Genomic DNA, 18886 nt, shown 5'->3' on the forward strand with positions numbered 1-18886 from the left:
AATTAATCTAAGATAACTCAAGAAATATGTCATTAATTGTGACGTTTTTGCTGAGGAAAGTCTTAGACGCGCAATTTTATGTCTAAGATGTTTGGTTACATCTAACTAAAATGTTAAGAAAATCACAAATGTCATGGATATATTGGAGCTAGTGGATATATGAAGGCTAAAGCTCAATATATGAAGGCTAAAGCTCAAGCTAGTCGTCTTGATTACATTTTTATGTCATTCTCTCTGGTACCAAAAGTTTAAAAAGTTTTGATAGGGCTCAGAATGCGGTTGGACCATCACATAATTAGCATATATATTACTCTTACAGAATTTCCACTTGGGCGAGGATATTGGAAATTGAATAAAAGCCTATTGGATGACAATTTTTTTTACATTTTTTATTTTTATTTTTTTATCCCCTTTTCTCCCCAATTTTCGTGGTATCCAATTGCTAGTAATTACTATCTTGTCTCATCGTTACAACTCCCGTACGGGCTCGGGAGAGACGAAGGTCGAAAGCCACGTGTCCTCCGAAGCACATCCCAACCAAGCCGCACTGCTTCTTAACACAGCGCGCCTCCAACCCGGAAGCCAGCCGCACCAATGTGTCGGAGGAAACACCGTGCACCTGGCCCCCCTTGGTTAGCGCGCACTGCGCCCGGCCCGCCACAGGAGTTGCTGGAGCGCAATGAGACAAGGATATCCCTACCGGCCAAACCCTCCCTGAGGGTCGCCCCACGGACCTCCCGGTCTCGGCCGGCTGCGACAGAGCCTGGGCGCGAACCCAGGCTCTGGACCACTGCGCCACCCGGGAGGCCCGACAACTTGTTTTTAACCAGGACAGAATAATTTATAACTGCCTTTTCTGACATAACATAGGTACAGCAGATCCCCTTATTGTACAGGACACTTTTAAATGTGGCTTTAGAGGCCATGCAATTCAGTACTCATGTACTCAATTTAGTACTAAAACAAAAAACAATTTAAATCAAGAGTCCATATTAACAAAGGAAACTGAAGGACTAACAGAACAGACAGATAGCAATAAAACCTATACCATAGAGGCTCAGAGAAAGTTGGAGGAAAAACAAAAAGAAATGGAACTTATTCAAGAAAGATCAAGTGTAATATATTATAAAAAATAAAGCGAACTGGATGGAATATGGGGAAAATGCACCAAATTATTTTTCAATCTTCAAAATAGAAATGCTACCAAAGAGAATTTACTGAAACTTGTTACAAATGATGAAGTCACCCATGATTCACCAAACAATATTTTGAAAGAGGAAGTAAAGTACTTTAAGCATATGTTTTCTGCACTAACCGAAGCTAATTGTATGAATTTCTTTCTAATAATAATAATGTCAAATTAACAGCTGTACAGAAAGACTCATGTGAAGGCCAAATTACAGGAGGAGGAAATTAAAGCCTTTAAGTCCGGGAAAGCTCCAGGGTTGGATGGTATACCAAGCCTTTTTGATATACTCAGAGGACCGTTATTAGCATGTTTTAATCACTCCTATATAAATGGTAGATTATCAGACACTCAACAAGAAGGTCTGATTTCATTGTTACTGAAACAAGATCCAAGTGGTAAATATAAAGATCCAGTCCATTTAAAAAATTGGATGCGCCTCTTACACTTCAGTGTTGTGATGCAAAATTCCTAGCAAAATGCTTAGCTCACAGAATTAAAAAGGTTATTGTCGGATATTATTCATCCTAATCAGACAGGTTCTTTACATGGATGACACATTGGAGATAATATAAGACAAGTACTGGAAACAATAGAACACTATGAAAAATCTGGGAAACCAGGCCTGGTATTCATGGCTGACTTTAAAAGGCAGACTGGAGTTTATATATGGCTGGGATATTTCAATTTTGGAGAATCTCTTATAAAATGGGTTAAAGTTATGTATAGTAACCCTATGTGTAAAATAGTAAATAATGGCTACTTCTCAAAAAGTGTAGTTTACCAATAAAATTGTCTGACGGGGATGTGGACAAACTCGATATACATATCCCGAAAGAAAGAAATGATCTCATTCCAATACATTTCTATAGAAAGTTAGCAAAAATAGATAAGATCTTGCTACCATGGAAAGGAAAATATCCTGTCTATTTGTGGAAAAATCACCCTGATTAATTATTTAGTCATATCCCAGTGAGCTATTTTCGTATGGTCTTGCCTACACCTAGCGACCTGTTTTTTCAATTATGAGCAAAAATATTCAATTTTATTTGGAATGGCAAACTGGACAAAATTAAATGGGCCTATTTATATAATGAATATGAATTAAAAGGGCAGAAATTAAATATTAAAGCATTAGACCTCTCACTAAAGGTGTCAGTCATCCAAAAGTTATACTTGAATCTTGTTTCTCAGGCAAATTAGTAAGAATGTCTCACCCCATGTTCAAGAATGGCCCTTTTATTTTACTTTATTTGTACTTTCTTTGTGTTCCTACAATAAAAACAAAGTATAAAAAATAAAATAAAAAAAGAATGGCCCTTTTTTAAATTCAGATTACAACCTCTCACTTTTAGTTATTTGAAAACAAAAGTGTCTCCAAAATATCATTATTTTTAAAACAAGCCATAGAAAGTCGGTTGCAATTTCAGTTTAATCCACCAGAAAAGACAGAACAAATAATGCAACAAATATTGTGGTTAAACTCAAATATACTAATTGATAAAAAAATAAATTATAAAATATATATAATCTTTGTAAATTATATAATAAATAGGACTGGTGGAGTTTTCACACATGCAGCTAATAAAAATGCATGGAAATGTCTGCTCTACCCAAAATTACAAACAACTAATTTCAGAATTACCACAAAAATGGAAGAGGCAAGTGGAAGGCGAAAAAAGTAAGGAACATGTCTGTCGGCCCTGCATTAAAGTCCAAAATATACCAGTTTCATTTAAGGACCAAAATATGTACAGCTGTGTCATGTAGATTGCAAAATAGTTGGGAAGAGATTTTCGATGTACCGATTCCATGGCACATGGTTTATGAACTGATACTCAAAACGATGCCGGATTCAAAACTTAGAATTTTTCCATTTAAATTATTATACAAAATTCTTACAACCAAAAGAATGTTATATATGTGGGTGATACAACCTTCCCAGCTTTGCAGATTTTGCTGCGAAGAGACTAGAAGTCTAAGTGTTGTTGTTCATTAGTTTACTCCAGTTGGGGGTATGTAGAAAATAGTTAAAATAAAGAAAAACCCTGGAATGAGTAGCTGTCCAAACTTTTGACTGGTACTGTATATATTTTTTTTTAAATTTGGGGGGGGGATTGGAAATGAGGCAGAAGCTACAATCTATCTGCAATATTAAAGCTGATATTTTTTAAATAATAAGTTGTTTGGTGCAGTATTTCTCATGTCATTATTTGGGTTGTTGTATAAAAACAATTACTCTCTCGTTGAATGACAACAAACAGTTATTTGAAGAATATCTACCAACGGAGGGGCGTAGACTTCGGCTACCGAATTTCGCCTTGCCTCGAGAAACAAAAACGTCACAAAATGTCGTCATAATATATGCATGAACTGTTTCGGATGGGAAGTATGCGGACACCTTTACACACACAGGAAACCAACAAGATCTTATTCACATCAGCAGCCCGAATGTTGACGTGGCCTCTGACGCCTCTTGACAGTGAATGGTTCATTATCGGGCACGCACGCACGCACGCACACACACACACACACAAGTTGTATTGAGAATTGCAGCTCAGAGGTCAGCCTGAGGTTCACACTAGTGACAGCTCTTTCAAGGGGAGAGGTCAGGGTATTCCAAATCTCACTTAGCACCCATGGGTTTAAGATGGAGGCTTGAAATGCAATTGATGGTCTGTTGAGCACTTCTATCTTGTTTAAACTGACCTGAGCTCTAGAGGGAGAAGGCATGAAGGGGACATTTGAGTTGCTTCTCCTGAGAGTATTCCAGAAGATGTAGCATTAAGAGAGCATTAGCAACATCTTGCTAACAGTAGGTGATGGAAATACAGTAACATGTGTAGGGTCAATAGGGGAGAGTTAGGGTGGACTGACCAGATGCACACCTCCAGCACAGAGACCGTGGTCACATGCTGTAGCACAGAATGTGGCCACAAAGCCAGTGCGAGTGTATGCACACACACACACCCCAACACAGACACACACACACTCGTAACCCCCACACAAATGACTGCATTTACAAAGGACCGTTGATTTAAAAAATCGCAACTGACTATAAATGTCAATGATCCTGCTGCACTGGACACCTGAGGTCTTTAGTATCCACATACAAACACACACCGCCACGCACACACACATACAGTGGGAAAGTACACTGAGCAGCCCTAGAGACAGTGGTGACTTGTGAAAGTATGCTGCAGACGTGAGAATGGAATGTCTCTGATGATTCACCAAAACCTGGTGGGCGATACGACCGAGGGAGAGAGAGAGAGAGACACAGACAGAAAGGGACAGAGAAGAAGAAGGGGGGTCTTGGAAAGGTATTATTGCTGTCTGTTCTCTCGTTTCCACCTGCGCAACATGTGGCTTCAGTGTCCTGGTGCTATTGCCATTAGCCCCCACACAGTATGGACGCTCTAGTAGTAGGAAATGACTGAGGAAACTAAATGGGACATGCAACTCGAGGACAGGGAGGGAGAGAAAGAGAACGAAACTAAGAAAAGAAACCAAAATCAGGAAGATTAACTTAAATTAATTGAGGTCTGTTTTTGAATGCAGGAAAAGTAAAGGTTAAGGAACCACAGAAAATAAGAAAAAGAGAGGGAGGGAGCTGAGAGGACAGAGGAGAGAGTGTCTGCAGTGTTAAGAAGACTAGACTGGCGTTGAGGGAGAGGTGGGCGGGTGGCTCTGTGGTCAGTGGTCAACGGCGTCTCTCACTCTAAATGTTTTCCATCCAATCCCCTGGAGGGAGCACGGCAGTCGCCTTCCATTTAATCCCTCTGGCCGCATCCAGTCCTTTCCCTCAACCGCAAAGAAAAACAAATGCCGTCTCCCCCACAGCACTGCTCATCAGGGCACTGGCTAGCTAGTAGTTACACACCTCCACTACCCCCTCCCAAACCACGGGGGCGCTGTAGCAAAACGTGGTGGTTAACACCAAATCTGAACAGCACCTTTGTGACCCAGATAGCAGGTCTCTGAAAGCTCAAAGCAACTTTGGGAAGGTCTGTGTGTTTTTTTAATTATATTTTTATTTCACCTTTATTTAACCAGGTAGGCCAGTTGAGAACAAGTTCTCATTTACAACTGCGACCTGGCCAAGATAAAGCAAAGCAGTGCGACAAAAACAACACAGAGTTACACATGGGATAAACAAACGTACAGTCAATAACACAATAGAAAAAATAAAAATGTATATACAGTGTGTGCAAATGTAGTAAGTGTCAAAGCCAACGAGTTTCTGCAGAGTAACGGTTTGACAACATGAGGGTTAAGGGGAGAGCTATCTCAGTAGTGTTCAGTCAGGGTTGCCCAAATCGGCAGGGGAGAGGGGTTTTCTTGGGGTACCACCACTCTGATGGAGAATAAAGCGGTTTGGATCCATTTGGATAATGTTGTTTTAAAACCCAGTTTCTAATTATAGCTGCAAACTATATAGCCCACATCTCATGTTTTCGTAGAAGTAGAATGTTGATTACAAATCCATGACTTGGAGTGCAGAGAACATAGTTTGTCACATTACGACTGTGAATAAACTACACTTGACCTGAGGCATGTAATATGCATTATTGTTAGCCACAATGGAAAACAACTTGGAACTTCACACAACCCAAAACAAGAGCTTGGGTTAGAATCCAGCCAACAGTTCAGACTGTAAATCTACTCAACAATCCACTTTGTCGTTAAGTCTCTCTAATTTGCCATTCATTCAGGAATGAGCTGCCATACCCACATTGCATAGCTGTGAACTAAAGCGAGATAAAAAAAATAAAAACATTTGCACAAGCCCTTCAATTAAATAGGACTTCTTTGCACCCTTTCAGACAGACCAGACGCAAAAAAAATATTCTAAAGACGCCTCCAATGATTAAACCAATAAAAATGAAGCACAGCCCAAGGCATGTGAAGAATTCATATCGTGTTTATGTAATTATATTCTCTCTTGCCTCCATCTCAGATTTGATGGCTCCTGAGGGGGGGCTCTCACACATCCCAATGCCTTCCCGCTTTCACTAATTGCTCCAGTGTTCATAATTAAAGGTTTGTCAAATCAAATCAAATCAAATTTTATTAGTCACATACACATGGTTAGCAGATGTTAATGCGAGTGTAGCGAAATGCTTGTGCTTCTAGTTCCGACAATGCAGTAATAACCAACAGTAATCTAACCTAACAATTCCACACTACTACCTTACACACACACACAAGTGTAAGGGATAAAGAATATGTACATAAAGATATATGGATGAGTGGTGGTACAGAACGGCATGGCAGATGCAGTAGATGGTATAGAGTACGGTATATACATATGAGATGAGTACTGTAGGGTATGTAAACATAAAGTGGCATAGTTTAAAGTGGCTAGTGGTACATGTATTGCATAAAGATGGCAAGATGCAGTAGATGATATAGAGTACAGTATATATACATATGAGATGGGTAATGTAGGGTATGTAAACATTGTATTAAGTGGCATTGCTTAAAGTGGCTAGTGGTACATTTTTACATAATTTCCATCAATTCCCATTTTTAAAGTGGCTGGAGTTGAGTCAGTATGTTGGCAGCGGCCGCTAAATGTTAGTGGTGGCTGTTTAACAGTCTGATGGCCTTGAGATAGAAGCTGTTTTTCAGTCTCTCGGTCCCTGCTTTGATGCACCTGTACTGACCTCGCCTTCTGGATGATAGCGGGGTGAACAGGCAGTGGCTTGGGTGGTTGTTGTCCTTGATGATCTTTATGGCCTTCCTGTGACATCGGGTGGTGTAGGTGTCCTGGAGGGCAGGTAGTTTGCCCCTGGTGATGCGTTCTGCAGACCTCACTACCCTCTGGAGAGCCTTACGGTTGTGGGCGGAGCAGTTGCCGTACCAGGCGGTGATACAGCCCGACAGGATGCTCTCGATTGTGCATCTGTAGAAGTTTGTGAGTGCTTTTGGTGACAAGCCGAATTTCTTCAGCCTCCTGAGGTTGAAGAGGCGCTGCTGCGCCTTCTTCACAACGCTGTCTGTGTGGGTGGACCAGTTCAGTTTGTCGACTCCTGTTTCTTGGGAAACTCTCTGGGCTTCACATGGTGGGCCCAATTCTTCTAGAACCGCAGCACATAATGAAACAAAGCCAAAGAAAAATACATTTCTCAAAGTAAAAAAAAGAAAAAGATCTGCTCTAGTCTAAACATAAAAGCTCCTGGGCTTCCATTCAACTTCAAACTCTATTTGTTGGTATTAGGAGCCATGCAAAAACTAATCTCTTGGAAAAACATCCTTTCTTCTATAAAAGTTTAGACTTTTCGCAGTATCCTCTCAGCAGGATACTGTTTGGAGTTGGTGGTTGTATCCATCTGCCTAAGGAGCTGCCTGTGGCGCTCCCCGAGGGGCCGCCACGCTCCACTTCCCCCAGGGCTTGTTTCCACGTCCTGCTGGCCTGATGGGGTTTGTTGTAAGGCAGCTGGGAGGCAACTAGATAGGGTTCAAAGTGTGGGGTGAGAGTGGGGGTTTGGGGGGGTCCCTGAACACTTGTCCCCGTCTCTGATCCTCTACTCTGACCGGAGCCTGCATCAAAGCCTGCCCGCCAGGAGACACCGGCCCAGGCATGGGTCACTGGCGGGTTCGGGGGTTTACGACGGAGCCGTACCCGCGCGCACAGCCACATATGCACGCACACACACACTCACAGCCCCCACACACCTCTGCCCCAAAGTCAGAGTACACAAATGTGAACATGGATGGGCAGACCACTCCACCATGGCGAGGATATGAGGCAAGGAGACCATCCTTTGCAAAGAACATCCTACACCATCTGCACTAGAAGAAGAGCCTTCAAGCCAAGACTGGCCAGCTATTGGCCCATCAGCCCACCAGGTTACGTAATAACATCACTCAGGAAGGAATTCCACATTGGGGCATAAGTCCCCATTAGAATCCTATTCTGACTATAATCATAATCCTTTAAAAAGGAATACTGAGTCCGATCCAAACCCCTGACAGGCAGCGTCTAACGTCTACTGTCCGGGCCTATTTTTCCACCGGCAAGTCCGTCAGCGCTGCATTCCACACGAATGCCCAGAAAAAAATTACATCTGGACGCACATCTCAGGTTTTAAAGTCCCGGGGTCCTCAGAAGGCACGGGTAATTTGTGATAATTGCAGCTTTGCGGGGGCTCTGCTAAAAGATGTCCGGGTGCTGCCTGCCCAGGGCCTTGAATGTAACCAAAAGAGACTATCAGGAGCCCCAATCGGCAGACTGCTGAATGGTAGCAGTCATCCCCCTCATACCTGTGTGTCATTGGGAGATTTCATTCCCATTTCTTCAACAGCTCTCAGGACATAACTACTGTACACTGCTGAGAGGAAATTATTCTGTGCGTGTGTGTTGTTCATGTGTGTGTGTTCGTGTGTACGCTAAAGGCCTCAGGTGTCCACAGAGCAGGCTCATTGACATTAATGGTCAGCAGTGATTTTTTTTCAACAGGCCTTGTAAAAGCAGCCATTCTAATTCGCTACCCAATGTGAGCCAATGACCTGTCAACAAATAGGGTAACATCTTTTTTCTAATTGAGAAGGAAATTCCATAAAAATCGGGGCAATGGTCTGGAAAATAAACACTCACATTCTTTTCCACTTTTTGACTTATAGAGACATGAATGAAAGCATCAGAAGTACAGCTAAGGTATAGCTGATATAACAGTGTTAGGACAGACTACAGTATATTCTACTGCTCTGCATTGGCAGTCTCACAGAACGGGATCTTCTCATACCATCCTGCATGTGTCTCCTCCCTGACATCCCAGGACAGGGGCCGGAAAAACCGCTGGATGCTTTCACTCACACACAAACAAGAAAATAAACCCAACCAAACATTGGTAAACAAAGTGAGAGCGATATAAGGTTCTTGGCTGGTGGTTGTACACAAACGCGAGAGCGACAATACTGAGGTCAGCATCACTATTATCCAACATATTGCAATACATATTACAGACATGCATAGTATACACATAGAAGTGTTTACATGGCTCTTATCCTGTCCTTATAGTTCACTGTCCCTTGGTAGCTATAGGATACAGGGACAAACCATCTGTGTGGGCCAGAGGGGTGTCCCAAACTGCCTTTCACTTAGCCCAATGCATATCTGCTCTCTGAAGCTACGCCAAATACATTTGAGACTCATAATAATCGTCAGCTAAAAGGATACCATCAATGTCCAACTTTATCGGAGAATCAATGGCCATCCGATTTGGAGATCTTTAAAAAGCCTCTGATCTCATTTCTTCCACTAATGTAGGATTCTCTGTCCTTGATGTTTCGGTCAATTTCCTCTGAAATTTATAGGCTACTGACGACGAAGGCTACTTCTATCCTATGGGCCAAACTACTGACCCTCTATAAAAAATGGCTCCCTTGCTACTTCTCAGTTTGGCTTCCATTAGTACAAACTAAATATAAACAGAGATGTACTTCGTTGTTTTTTATGTACTTCTCCCCCAAATATGTACACTTGTAATTTTCACCAGTGTTCTTTTTTCATACTCTGCCAAGTCTGTGATGATTATTGTCAAGGTTCTCTTATATTGGCCTTTCAGGCTTTGTGGAATGCCATTTGAGAGCTGGTCCCTAGGGAGTGTGTGTGCGTATACATCTGCACACATGCGTGTGTACTGTATGTGTATGCGCACACATCTCTGTGTGTGTGTGAGGGGGCAGCGGGACCGGGTGGGGAGACCTGCTATAGTGATCTGGTGTCTGCTGTAGCAGGTGTGTGTCTGAGCGCTCGGCGGGCCTCTGCACTCCGATTTAGAGGAGGAAGCTTGTGTCAGACGGACGAGATGGATTTCTCCTGAGGGATCCGATAAATAAGGAAAAAATATCTTTGAAAAAGGAAACGCAGCTGTTTCCAAAGGAGAAGTCAAAATATTGGTGGCTTGCATTCCACAGCCGCAAGTTAGAAGGCCAGGGTATCTCTCTCTCTATCCCCCCTCCCTCTCTCTCTCTCCCTGACTGGTATGAGGGTTGAGGCTCAATGCTATTCCCATTGGAAACTCTGAGTAGACCACAATGCCATTCAGTGGCTCAAAACAAGAGCACATGATCCGCTGATAAATCAGAGCAGCTCCATTGTTCCCCCGTGTTGTTTTTTATGTAAGTAAGATACACAAATTAAACACAGCGACGTGGTCAGGGCCGGAGATCGTACTAAGGCCTGAACAGAATCTAGGATAAGTACTACGATAAGTACCTGCACAGGTCTGTCAGTAAAAATGTCAGCATGGTAGTCAACATAACAAGAAAATATTCTATGGGGTTCTCAAGCAATTCACCAGCCATCTGGACATGTAATACCAAATGAAGGTGCTGTGGCCATGTAAAAAGGCTCAACACTTCCTCTCTACTAATCGACAGAGCGAAACATGACACAGACATAACCATGGAGACCAACCGACGGGGGGAATTCCTTACCCTGCTTTAATACTGGCCATATGATTTAAAAACGCACTCCAAAATGGAGGGTCCCCCCAAAAACACTTAAGTGCTCCCATAAATCAAAAGTTCCAAGTTCCAACCCTCCAGACCTGACAAGTCAGACAGAGAGGGGACAGCAGGCGAGCCCCACTGAGAAACTCAGCTCACACGTTTTCTATTCTATTCATTAGCAGCCAGGATTTAGGATACATACCTCCCCAGGCTACAGGACAGGGGTGTGAACTTTGAACAATACAGGGTGTTTTGGGTCTGAGGGCGGGTAAACAGTCTGAAAGCAGCCTAGACAGTGACCTGACTAGTGGAATGCGCCAGTGGGAGTGTGGCTATGATCTCCATCCCTCCCCTCAGCTCAGGGAGCTCCCATCTCGCCTTGTTTTCGTGCCTGTATCGTGTTTGGAAAGCCAGCCCCTCAGCTCGTCTGGCCCTCATAAATTTGTCAGCGGCGGCCCGTTTGAAATAGAGGGGCTGCTTGTGGAGGTTGGAGGGGTTGGAGTATTCGGAGCACGCGGAGGCCCTGATTCTCCCTGTGTTGTTGTTTCAGGCACGTCCTCTTTAAAGCTCGGACCGGGAACACTGAACACGGATGGGTAGCAATGGTCAACCCTGTCCTATCTCCACCCGCGGACGTCTTCCATTGAGTGTCCTGACCCCTCTCCTTCCTCTTGACCCTTCCAGGCCACAGAAACACTTAAATCACCCATGGCCCCAGTGGTCTGTCCCTCTCAGCTCTTTGTGTCCATGTCTCTGTCTTCGTGCCACATCTGGGTATGTCCTCCTTTGCCTTTTGTTGGCTGGAGATAAATCCTGCTCTTTTCTGTATTGGACAGAACAAAGCTCCATGTTGGAATGTGACAGGCAGCCTGTCATTAGTTAGACATGACGTTTACACACATACATCTCTTCTTTAGTGGCCGTCTCTGTTGACCGTGTTTATTGTTAAGCACATTTTATGAAGTCCTGATCATTTGGATAGCTGCCTGGAATTGCATCTCACAGAGTAACCAATATCCACCATAATTTATCATCCTAACGTCTGTGTGTGTGATTTACAGAACAACACAAATGCAATTTCGATACCTCCCTGAATCAATTTGATATCAATGATATCAGTCGCATCTCTTCTGCTGTCTGCAGGAGTCAAGCTTGAAAAGCAAGCAACAAAGGAGATTGATGAGAATACACCTAAGGCGTGTGTGCGTGCCTATGTCTGTGTGTAGGCATACGTACTTGCGTCTACGGATGTGTTTGTACGCTACTGGCCAGGATAGCGGGAGGGCTTTCATGTGTGTGTGTATATTTTACAGCTGCTACGCATCAACATATCAGTGCTGTGTTGATTCAGGAAGCGCTAACGCCACCCAAGCGTCAATAAGTCCTCAGCAGGGGAGGTAGTAAAGGCCTAAGGAGCAGGAGAGGGGGCGTTCAGAAAGAGGGGTGATGCTGTTTTCACCCTCCAATCAACGGCCTTTGCCCCCCCCCCCCCCACTCCGCTTTGCTTAGGTGAAAAGGGAATGTATCACTTGTTACACCAAACGTGTATCATATAGGATAATTAATCTAGAAAAGAGTTGATTCAGCAAACTGGAAGCAACATTGCTATCACCAGGGTAGACTGTAGTACTCCTATCTGTATTTCTGGCCTAGGGAATCGTCTCTCTCTCTCTCTCTCTCTCTCTCTCTCTCTCTCTCTCTCTCTCTCTCTCTCTCTCTCTCTCTCTCTCTCTCTCTCTCTCTCTCTCTCTCTCTCTCTCTCTCTCTCTCTCTCTCTCTCTCTCTCTCTCTCTCTCTCTCTCTCTCTCTCTCTCTCTCTCTCTCTCTCTCTCTCTCTCTCTCTCTCTCTCTCTCTCTCTCTCTCTCTCTCTCTCTCTCTCTCTCTCTCTCTCTCTCTCTCTCTCTCTCTCTCACACACACACACACACACACACACACACACACACATTATCTCCTTACTAAAGCCCTCTCTAAAAGAACCAGCAGGGAGTCAGAAGGTCAGAGGTCATAGCAGAAGCAGGCCGACTGTACTCCACTCTCTTCTTGGCCTCTGACACCACTGCAACAGTTGCAAGAATGAGCCGTAAGGGAGATTTGGGTCTGTCCTGGAGATATAGCAGAGCAAACATTCCTGCATGCCAGCACACGACGTGATAAATGGGAGAAGAGCGGGTCGTAATCAGATGTTCCGTCGCAGTCATCTGCGCTCCTTGACAGATGGTTAACTGCCGGAGTGTGCCGTGTACCACGCTCTTATCTCCTTCCTCTCCCATCCCACACTGTCCCACCGGGAATAGGAATGTCTGTAGAATTTTCAGAGCGGGACTTTGAAAAAATAAAGTATGGAACATGGCATTCTTAACACGTATAAAGACCAATCGTGACAGCCATCTTGTCAAGTTAGAGAGTAATGGCGTGAGAGGGAGCGATACCATCAGGTTTTTTAAGAGTAGGGTGTGACAGAAACTTCTTCAAGTGTAAACAGAATGCCTTCTTAAAAAGTGTTATCTTGGGCCTCCCGGGTGGCGCAGTGGTCTAGGGCACTGCATCGCAGCGCTAGCTGTGCCACCAGAGACTCTGGGTTCGCGCCCAGGCTCTGTCGCAGCCAGCCGCGACCGGGAGGTCCGTGGGGCGACGCACAATTGGCCTAGCGTCGTCCGGGTTAGGGAGGGTTTGGCCAGTAGGGATATCCTTGTCTCATCGCGCACCAGCGACTCCTGTGGCGGGGCGAGCGCAGTGCGGGGTATACATTTTTTATTTTATTTTTAAAGTGTTATCTTTCTACCTTGGGTCATCTCATCTCTGGTGTGTGTGTGTGTTTAAGATTCAAAGTGTTCTCTAAGGCATTTCCTGCACATAGGCCTACTGCGGGACAGAAAGTAGCCTTTTAAGGGGCTGAACTTAAAGTTTTAAAACGAGGGGATAAATGTAACCAAAAACAAACCATAAACATTATTTTGGCTTTCATAAGTTTTATTTTGGCTTTCATAAGTTTTACGTATCAAACATATGATGCTTCCACTCTTAACATGGGACCAATAAAGTTCCAATGAAGTGCCCAAGATACACAAACGATTCCACATATTGAGTTACCGCATTTAAAGAGCTTCCTTTTCCGCTGTTTGGACTGTATTGGACATGAGGCTCTTTGGCAAAACATACAGCCGCTTCATAGAAACAAACAGTTTGATAGAGGAAACGTCTCCAGAGTCTGGTTGTTATAGCTTTTCTAGACAGTATGGAATTGTATTACAGAGCTAGGTGTTAAATCATAACTCCATCCTTTTTGACGTTTATTTATTTGTATCTCTTATTTTCCCTCAACTTCATGGCCTAGATACAATATTTTATTCCACGACAGCATATCTCTAATGCGTCACTTCATTTACTCCTTAAACACTGAACACAAAGCAGGAATGACACGGTTGATTTTGTTTAAGGGGTCTACAGGAAGTTGTTTAGAGGTTTTCACGGGTATTGGCCAAAGCCGCCCTCGTATCAAACAATTAACTCTTTGATCATTCCCAATTAATTATTTCATCATGCCGTAGCTTTGGGACATGTTCTGGTGCAAAAAGAACACAGCTTACCTGAGATTGAGCTGCTCAGAAATGCACCCAGGCATCGTAAGACAGGAAACACACATTTTAAAAGGCTGGGATTGCGAGAGTAAGCCTGGTATTGTCTAGACCCGGGTAATCTCCTGAAACCCCCCCTAGAAAACCCTCTGTCTCCCAGGTCACCTTTCAAGTGTGGGAGGCAGGCTGCTGGTGCGTTAACACCCGACGCGGGTGGCTATTGACTTAGCTAAGAGGGGCACTGACAGATCCTTCATTGCAGTGCAATGGGGTGTGGAGAGGGGGTTGAATGTAGGCCGGGTTAGGGAGGGTGAGGACCGGCTCATCCGTGAATCATGAAAACCACGGAAGGAGGGCGGCTAAAAAAAACAACAGCTGCCTGGTTCCGGCAGGTGGAAAATTAAGTTCCAAACAAGACAACTCCTACAAACAGGGATGGATTTTCCTGGATTTTGCTCTTACTTACTGGAAGTCCCCCTTTAGAGGATCTCATAGACAAATATAGAGAGTTATGAGGAGAAACAGGAGATGGGAGTTTTTGGTAGTTATCTCATGCCAAGCAAAGCTCGGGAAGACCTTCACCTGTCTGTGAGGCAAAGTGAATCCATCAGAAATAAGTGAAATTGACATGTTTTTAGACCATGTTTTCTCTTCTTCTGATCGGAAAATGAACCCCCCCCCCCCCCCCCCTGTATGTTTTGGTTTTTTCCCTAGCACGACACAGCTGATTCAAATAATCAAAGCTTGATGATAAGTTGGTTATTTGAATCAGCTGTGTATTGCTAGGGGAAAAAACTAAACGTGCACCCAGGGAGTGCCCCAGGACCGAGTTTGGGAAACCCTGGTTTAGAAAACAGTATTTCACAGAACATGTGACTCAGTCACTTTCCTAGAAGACAGAATGACAGCTCACTCCAAGGGAAAGTCCTTTCTCACAGGACTAAAGCTATCATTTTCAAAATCATCTTCAGGCTGACTAGAGCTGCCACTGACCGGCTGACCGTTGCTACTACACAGCTGTGCATTAAGACAAGTCTGGACTTGTGGTACGACACGATAGACTATGACTCATACTGTACATAGTGTAACACTGTGTAACTGCACCATGCCAGCACCAGGGTAGGGTACCCATCAGGCAAACAGAGTGATGACGATGATCAACACACTATTTTAGGGAATGAGTGGGACGGAAAGGATGTTTCTGTTAAACTATTTTAAGTTCTTTCCTCTTACTTGTGATGAGTCAATATGGGTCGTTGGCATGAGTGGTATTCTCAACGAGCGGATGACTAAACAAGACCTAAACATGAGTCACTGACGAGGAACAGAACGTCTGCTTCACACTGGCCACACATCAGACAGATGCTGTAGCACCGGAGTGTTAAGGGACTCCTAAATCCATGATCCCCCATGGGAATGCCCAAAATGAGGCCTCTATTAGTAGAGCTGGGTGTGCAGTGGATCAATTGAGACCTACAATGCAAACGTAAAAGGTCAATCACCATATTCTCCAACACCGATCAGATCCGACGGTTGTCCCTATACGATACACAGACTGAAGGCAGACTTGAAAGAAACGAGACCACCCAGACAATAAGCAGCATCCAGTGGTCTGTTTCTCGGCCATCCGTCAGGAAAGAGTAAAATATAGAGGAAAGCGCATTAAAAGCTAATCCGATGACACACAGTAGTCATGCAATGCTTTATTCGCAAAGCAGATGGAGCACCTTGGCCGGTCTAGCATTAATTAGAATCACATTGGAAGAGGAAGCCATCTTCTCCAAGACAGTAACTAAGTAGCAGTACTCTGTTCTATTGGGATGGCAACTTAATCCCTGGGTACAATGAATTTGAGGGAATTGTGAACTGATGTATGGGAGATTATTAATTTAAGTGCATACGCAGATGTGCAACAGCAGCAAAAACCCAAACTAACAGGGACTCGAAACCACTCACCACACTCCAACAGCGGTCAATAGAGTCACTGAGTTACTTGAGAGAGAAAAAACACCCTGCAATATCTGGTTTTCATCACTACATGATGCAACTTCACCATTGAACACTCCAGAGGACGATTTAAAAAAGGAAGCTTTTGCTGCTTAGTTTGTTACACGCTCTACTTTGAATTGCATCTCATGATAATCACTTGTGGAATTGTGTGGTTAGGTTTGAGTTCAAAAAAAGTTTGAGAAGTGCCACAGACTTTTTTTTTTAAATCCCTCTTGGTTCGGACACTTCCGTAGTATTCTCAGACTCAATAATGACAATATGCAAAGAATGGCATCCATCAAGTTTAGCAGCGTTGACCGGAGTCTGGCAGCGCCTCTGTTTATCTTCACGCAGTCTGTTTAGACGAGCTCTGTAAACACTCGCGCGGCTAATGGAAGGAGAGACCGTGGGCTTTATGTTGAACTGTTTATGATGAAAGTATATCTTTATCGTCCAGGGTCTAATTAAAGAAATCCAACGAAGCAACACAAACAATACAACACAGTTCACATATTAAACCGCAATTTATATGGTCAATGCCAAGAATAGGTTTACACAAATACCAGCGTGCTGGTTGTTCTTTTTTGTATTTAGTTTGGTGTGGATACGTTTTTAATTTTCCTCCGTCAGATTTAAATCATTGAACCGATTGCACAACATTGAGGAATCAGCATTTGGACTAAATTAACCAATGTATCTCTGTGCGTAAATGATCCTCCAGACAAGTCCATAGACAAACAAAGTTAGGAAGCCTAGAGATTAAAAGCGTTGGGCCAGTAACCGAAAGGTCGCTGGTTCGAATCCCCCGAGCCGACTAGATGAAACATCTGTCGGTGTGCCCTTGAGTTAGGCACTTAACCCTAATCACTCCTGCAAGTCGCTCTGGATAAGAGCGTCTCCTAAATAACTAAAATGTAAATGTTACAATTAAGAGAACTTCTGATATTTCAACACAGTATATATAACATGTTATTTTTTATCGAGCTGTCGTTTTTACCACTGATGAGGACTGAGAAGAGTTTAGAGGAGATATGTCCCTGTGGTTGGTGGGAGCACGCGCAATGTTGCAGGCATCCACGGCCCAATACAGGCTCATTGGAATATTGTTGGCACTGGATCGAACACCTGTGAACAACAATTCACACGTAGACTGCAAAGGAACACTTCTGGTCTCTATTTTTTCAGCCTCTGTAGAATTAACTTCACGATAATGCTTTTTACGCACGAGTGTAGTCTACGTCTCCAATTTGCATTTGGATTGAGATTGATATTAAGGACGTATAAACTATTACTTTATTTGACTATTTTTTAACTCCAAATGAGCTAAATGACTATAGTTGAATACATTGCATTTGTAATGATAGAATAATTGAATAACTTACCCAAATTGACAAAGCTCATCACCATGTCGGCGTCATTTAGGAAGGCATTCTCCTGATATGTTGCCAAAGGGGGACCTTGGGTGGTGTAGATGGACTGGTACTGTTCCAACATGCCCTCCACGTCGTTTTTCTCCTCGCTGGATATCGTATTGTAAAGATCCAGCATGAAGAGCGGAGCGGAGTTGTACTTTCCATGTGACAGATGCGGTCTGGGTCTGTGTGGAAGTCCAAGGATGGAGAGGATCTCCTTCTGCATCTCTCTCTTTTCGTGAGTTCGCAACCGCCGGTGAATGAAACTTGGGTGCACCTCGTTGTTCCCATCGAATAAATAATTGCTACCTGCAATAAGGAACATGCAATAAGCGCTCCACCACAAACCCACAAAGGCAAACCAACAGCTTGTCATTGTGTGTCCAGTTTGTAGTCAGTGTGTCTCTGACGTACGGTTTCAATGAGTTTCAATTGTGTTTCTTCAAACTAGCTCCTTGTTTTTACTGAAAGCTAAAGTAGCTCCTTTGAAATAAATCGAGAATCATTCACGCATTATGCAATATTATCCAACAAAAAATGTTCGTAAAATTGGTCTTCATAATTTCTGAAAAGTCTCCAAGTCCACAGCTCGGCTTTCTGCGTCAAAGGCAGCATGTAAAACAACTTCTGAACGCTTCGGTAAGTCCAAGTCAGACCCAGTCAAAATTAAAAGTTACACGACATGTTTTCTGGTAAAAATATAACTCTGAAAGAAACCATTGTACTCTACTGTATGTATTTAACTCTTAAATACAATATTTCCCAATGTTGCGTAGAAGAAATAACCCCTTAACTTGAAGTTTCCTCAATTCCACCGGTTGAATGTGTATCTGCAGTGTATGTGTCTGAGTTCGGAGTAACGGGCATTAGCAGGTAGTAAAGCGCGTGTAGCCACTGTACCCGCCCAGTTAGTGCGCGCAGAGGATAGGTGGGGCTGATGACATTTGATTTACATGTAGAAAGTGCCCATCAAAAGCTGTACATCTTTTCATACGCATGAGAAATTAAAAATACTTTAATTCATATTTATGACCATTTGTCAACAATAACCTTCGCACCAAATGTAAAACTTTCTTTGCCGAAAAATAGTGATATATACTATTCGAATAACCTGGACAGGTCATAACGGTCTTATTTTTAAGTCGTTAAAAGGTTTGAGACACTTGTTTCTTAAAGGTCCTCATCGACTTTCTTTAGGGAAAACTACTCTAGTCCGTTTGGAAATAATATTATATTGGTTATGCACGACCCCTGACGAT

General features: G+C 43.3%; 1 protein-coding gene across 1 annotated transcript in view; it reads right to left on the minus strand.

Annotated features, from left to right (window-relative positions):
* The window catches only part of LOC139531774 (bone morphogenetic protein 7-like), a 43123-nt gene extending 24619 nt beyond the window's left edge, over positions 1-18504 (minus strand). Inside the window, exon 1 of the mRNA XM_071328596.1 lies at positions 17598-18504. Within this exon, the coding sequence (XP_071184697.1) occupies positions 17598-18003 (406 nt within the window). The 5' untranslated portion in view covers positions 18004-18504. The remainder of the gene's footprint in view (positions 1-17597) is intronic.
* Between the last annotated feature and the right edge of the window lie 382 nt (positions 18505-18886).

This window comes from Salvelinus alpinus, chromosome 10 (assembly GCF_045679555.1).
Source record: "Salvelinus alpinus chromosome 10, SLU_Salpinus.1, whole genome shotgun sequence".
Lineage (NCBI taxonomy): Eukaryota > Metazoa > Chordata > Actinopteri > Salmoniformes > Salmonidae > Salvelinus > Salvelinus alpinus.